Source organism: Eupeodes corollae, chromosome 1, assembly GCF_945859685.1.
Source record: "Eupeodes corollae chromosome 1, idEupCoro1.1, whole genome shotgun sequence".
Classification (NCBI taxonomy): Eukaryota; Metazoa; Arthropoda; class Insecta; order Diptera; family Syrphidae; genus Eupeodes; species Eupeodes corollae.
This window is the reverse complement of record NC_079147.1, coordinates 26,548,161-26,553,406: the sequence shown is the minus strand read 5'-3', so window position 1 is coordinate 26,553,406 and position 5,246 is coordinate 26,548,161. Positions and strand designations below refer to the sequence as shown.

The 5,246-nt window shown below is 40.2% G+C and overlaps 1 protein-coding gene across 1 annotated transcript; it reads right to left on the bottom strand.

Moving 5' to 3' along the window:
* Positions 1 to 1,573: 1,573 nt before the first annotated feature.
* LOC129953638 (uncharacterized) lies at positions 1,574 to 5,023 on the bottom strand. Its single transcript, XM_056066894.1, has one exon. The coding sequence runs from the start codon at positions 5,021 to 5,023 to the stop codon at positions 1,574 to 1,576; it is 3,450 nt and encodes a 1,149-aa protein (XP_055922869.1).
* Between the last annotated feature and the right edge of the window lie 223 nt (positions 5,024 to 5,246).

Below are 5,246 nucleotides of genomic sequence, written 5' to 3'. Positions count from 1 at the left end.
CTGGCGTTCGAACCTTTGCTCATATCCATAAGAAGTTATTATATTAAATTCGTAAAAATTGGTTTTCGACTAAAAATCTCAGGAAATATGTAAAGTATTGTTGCTTGTTCTTAGTTTATTTCCTAGAAAAATTAAACTGACAACTGTTGTTTACAAAAACATGAAACCTATTCGACTCAAGTCTAATGGGAACATAAAAAGATATTGCCTTTAAATGTTAACATCTCGCACAAAATATTCTAATAAATATTTTTTTAAATAAAGAAAAATCGACAGGCGGACAAAGATGGAAAATTTATCTGTATGGGTTGCATTAAAGCCTCTTTTCGAAAAAAAAATTAAATTCCTTAACTGAGCACCATGTAAATGCCATCAGACTTTTAGCTCTTTTTTATTATTGCAAATATCCATCATGCAAAGCCCACGACGACTTGACTTAAATGGTTCATTTGTTTTAACATATAAATTATTTCTTTCCAATTTAAATTCTTCAAATTTTAATCACTTTTTTTAAGACTTAGCTCAGCACGCTACTAACTTCTTTCGGATCGGTAGCAATGCCTCATAACCATATCACTATTTGTTAAGATAATCTTTCTAAATGTTAACTAAGACCTACCATTAGGAAGTTAACTCTTAACCAAATTATGCCTTCAAGGTATAATGAAACCAAATAACAACAACAACAAGGTCTTTGAAGTTTGAAGAATGTTCTTGTGTGTACATGATTCAGAAATAATTAGAAACATTTTTTTATGTTGGTCATTAAAGTGCGTTGATGCTTATCTGATATAAAGTTCTTAGTTATAGTTTGAAAAAATGTTCTTATTCTAAGTATGCTCTTCGTCGTAGTTGTTTTGCTTCTAATCGTAAACCGTTTTAAGTTATCAGGAAACATGCAAAGGCAAAACATTAGTTTAGAAAAGTGTTTTGTTTTGGCTAATTCCATACATACACACACAAGTTATAGGAAGAGGTTTTGTATTTTAAGGTGCTCTTGTGATGATGCATATCCCCCTTAAAGGCCATCAATAACTTGATCCGTGTTATTGCAAATGAGAATGTTTTGTGTAACCAAGGATCTACCTCTATTATGTAAAATTATATGTTCATAAATAATCTTAACTTATGTAAGATACCATCGTACTTAGCTTGAGGAATTCTCATTCACATATTTTCTTTATTGACGGAAGAGTATGAAGACAATAGCTTCTTTGGAATAAGATCATTTATTTATGTGTTTGTTATATCATGAAGATCTGCACAAGAACTGATTTATTGAATTCAATATAAATAGAATATTGTGCATAGCTTTGTTACAATACAGCTCCGTCCCTAGCTAGATGTCTCCATGTTAAAATACTTTGTAAAAGAGTTAAAAAAGAAAATGAAAAGAAGAATCCAACTGGATTGCACCACGTTTTATTTCGGAATGAAAGTATGTCAATTCATTCTGATGAATTCACAAAATGAATATATAATAAAATGACAGATCATGTATGCAGATTGGCAAGGTGGCCACTTATTATTTTTAGCGCTTAGTACTTTTCAACATTCCGCCCACCTCGTCCAGTTATTGCGACGAAACATCTGGCCGCCCACCGTGTTCATCCGCAGAGTCGTTGTCGACAGGAAGCACGACCAGCTTTGAAATAGCTCGTTTTATTATTGATGACTGTGTACGGATGGTTGCAACCCGCACTAGATCGTCCTCTCCAGTATGAACTTCCAAAACACGGCCCAGTAGCCATTGGGTCGGTGGCGGTGCCCGTTCATCTTTCACTAGGACCAGATCACCCACTTTAATGTTGGCCTTCGATTTTTGCCACTTGCTTCTTACTTGTAGATCATGCAAATATTCACAGCTCCACCTTTTCCAGAAATCCTGCTGCATTTGTTGGAGTTGTTTCCAGCGTGAGAGTCTACCTGTCTTGATGTCAATTAAGTCCGGTTCCGGAGTGGCAGTGATGGGACCGCCCACCAAAAAGTGCCCAGGGGTCAAGGCAGCAAAATCTCCAGGATCATCTGAAAGGGCTGAAATCGGCCTTGAGTTCAGCACAGCTTCAATTTGCTTGATGACTGTGTAAAACTCCTCGAAGGTTAACGTTGCTTCCCCGATTGTCCGCTTTAGATGGTGTTTCATGCTCTTGACTCCAGCCTCCCATATGCCTCCAAAGTTTGGGGAGCCTGGTGGAATAAAGTGCCAAGATACACCATGGCAAGACACAGATCGTGCACCTGCTTCCAACTGTTTTTGATAAGCCGTAAAGTCTTGTTTCAGAACTGCATTTGCACTTGCAAACGTCGTTGCACAGTCGCTATAGATGCTAGAGCTGTACCCTCGTTGAGAAAAGAATCGTCGTAAGGCTGCAAGGAATGTCTCAGTTGTCATGTCACTAACGAGTTCTAGATGAATAGCTCTAGTGCTCAGACAGACAAAAAGAGCGACCCATCCCTTGTAACTTCGATGACCTCGGCCTTTTGTTGTACGAATCGCATAGGGTCCGGCATAGTCTAGTCCGGAATGCTTAAACGGAGCAGCGGCTGTGCACCGAGGTGTGGGAAGAATTCCCAAAATTTGTGTTGTAGGTTGTGGCTTATGACGACAGCATATCAAGCATCGACGAATGAACTTCTGTACTGAGGAACGACAGTCGATAATCCAATAGCGCCTTCGAAGAAAGTTAATTGTCGTTTGCTTGCCACCATGCATAGTGGCGTTATGTGCTTGATCAATAAGCAAAGACGTAAGTTTACTTTCCTTAGGCAAAATGATAGGAAACCGTTCAGACACAGTCAATAGGGCATTTTTTAATCTGCCATTCAATCGTACGATGCCAGTATCGTCAATCATTGGATTGAGTTTCATTAGCTTGCTCTTTGAGCTGACAGGTTTACCCTGTAAGAGACAAGAAATTTCATTAGTAAAATGTATTCTTTGAACATACCTTATCCAAAACTGTAAGGCAGCTTGTCGCTCAGAAGCTGTGCACCAGGATGAGGTAGCATGTGGTTGTTTTAGTTTGATGGCAATATAACGATAGCACCAGCATGTTACACCAATTAATGTGTTGATGTCAGAATATTTGTAGAGAAGACCCAGTGCCATCTTATCCTCTGTTAACTTCGACGGGCTATGAGTAGCAAAAAGTGTTGTCACCTCCTGTACATCACTGACGACAAATTTTTGTTCAGGCCATTCTCCTTCATCTTTTTGTAGCCATGTTGGACCAGACCACCATAAGTCAAGACTATGTAGCTGAGAAGGGTAGACGCCTCGAGAAGCTATGTCAGCTGGATTACTTTTAGTTGGCACATACCTCCAGCAGTCGATAGTTGTCAGCTCTTGGATTTTGGTGATTCGGTTAGCCACATACTGTTTATGTTTTCCTGGGTTTGATCGAATCCAGCTCAGAGTTGTCTTCGAGTCTGACCAGCAATAGATGGTGATGGATGGCAACTGTAAGGTGTCGAGAACTTTGGACGCAACTTTTGAAGCAAGAAGTGCACCATTGAGTTCCAAGCACGGAACGGTAATTTTCTTCAAAGGTGCCACTTTAGTTTTTGCCATAAGAAGTGACACTCTATATTCACCATCAGATGTTTTCACTCGCAGGTAAGAGACAGCAGCATAAGCAGAAGTAGAAGCATCGGAAAAAACATGTAGTTGGTAACTTGAGGCATTTACAGACGAGAATATCCACCTTGAAACCTTGATGTTCTCTATCAATGGAAGCTCTTCTCGAAATTGGATCCAGTTCTTTTGATGAGGTTCTGGAAGTGGATCATCCCAAGATATACCAGAAAGCCAAAGTTGTTGTGACATAATTTTCCCTGTAATCACGACTGGAGCCAGTAGACAAGTTGGATCATAGATTTTGGCCACATCGGAGAGCTGTTGGCGTTTGGTGATTGGTGTTGAGAGTTTCGTGACGTTCACTTTGTAACCAATGCAATCAGTTTGACAAAACCAATAGATCCCAAGCGCCTTGGTTTCACGATCCAAATTAAGATCGCAACACTGTTCAGTCAACTTATCGTATACGCTTATTCCTTGTAGAAACTCGGTAGAATTTGAGTTCCATTTTCGGAGCAGGAAACCTCCCCGTTGTAGTAAGTTCTGCAGTTCCAGCTGTAATTGTTGAGCTGCCTCAACAGAGTCGGCACCGTGGAGACAGTCATCCATATAAAATGACTCACGAAGTACCTTAGCAGCTTGAGGAAAATTAGCCTCTTCATCGTTGGCCAGAGTATGGAGAACTTTGATGGTGACATACGGAGAGCAGTTTAAACCATAAGTGACAGTAAGCAATCTGTAGACAGCTGGTCGTCCTTCTTCATCTTTCCATATGATTCTCTGCATATCCGCATCGTCTCTTTGCACCAGTATTTGTCTATAGCATTTCTCAATATCTGCCATAAATCCAATTCGATGAGTACGCCATTTCAGGATAATCGCCGACAATTCACTCTGCAGTTTGGGACCTACATGAAGACAATCATTTAGTGTTTTACCTGATTTATACTTCCTGGATGCGTTGAAGACAATTCTCAATTTCGTTGTCGAACTCGATTCCTTGTATACGCCATGGTGGGGAATGTAGCAATTCGGTTGAGATGAGACTTCATGAACAAGTTCCATATGCCCGAGTTCTAGATATTCGGACATGAATTCATCATACATCGTCTTCATTTTTGGGTCCTTCTCTAGGCGATTGAGTTGATGGTGAAAGAGTTTGTAGGCATCTTCTTTCGAATCCGCCAAGGTTGTTAGGTCGATGGAATTCTTAAACGGGTACTTGATGACATAGCGTCCAGAACAGGTCCGTTGTACCGTTTGCCTAAAGAATTCTTCGCAGTAGAGTTCATCTTGTGTCATCTTAGAAGAAGATTCCACGTCTTCGTTCTCATTAAATTTCCACATAGACTGAACGAAATCTGCTAGCTCAGACTGTGGAAATGCGCAAAAGTTTGTTGAGAGCGTTCTAGTTGTAGACTCGGTAAGCGCCCGAAGATTATCCATCCTAGATGGGTGTGTTGTGCAACAGGTGCACCAGCAGACGATTGCAAAATTTCACCATATAGGAGAGAGCCATATACATCGGCTCCCAGAATTACGTCTATAGATCCCGGTTCGCAAAAGTCTGGATCGGCCAGCTCCAAATCCATAAATTCACCAAACTGTTTAGTATCAAGACGAAGAGTGGGCATAAGAGGACCCAAACGTGGCAAAATTAATGCTCTGC

Coding starts and splice junctions, on each gene's coding strand:
- LOC129953638 (XM_056066894.1), bottom strand. CDS start 5,023: ATGGATAATCTTCGGGCGCTTACCGAGTCTACAACTAGAACGCTCTCA.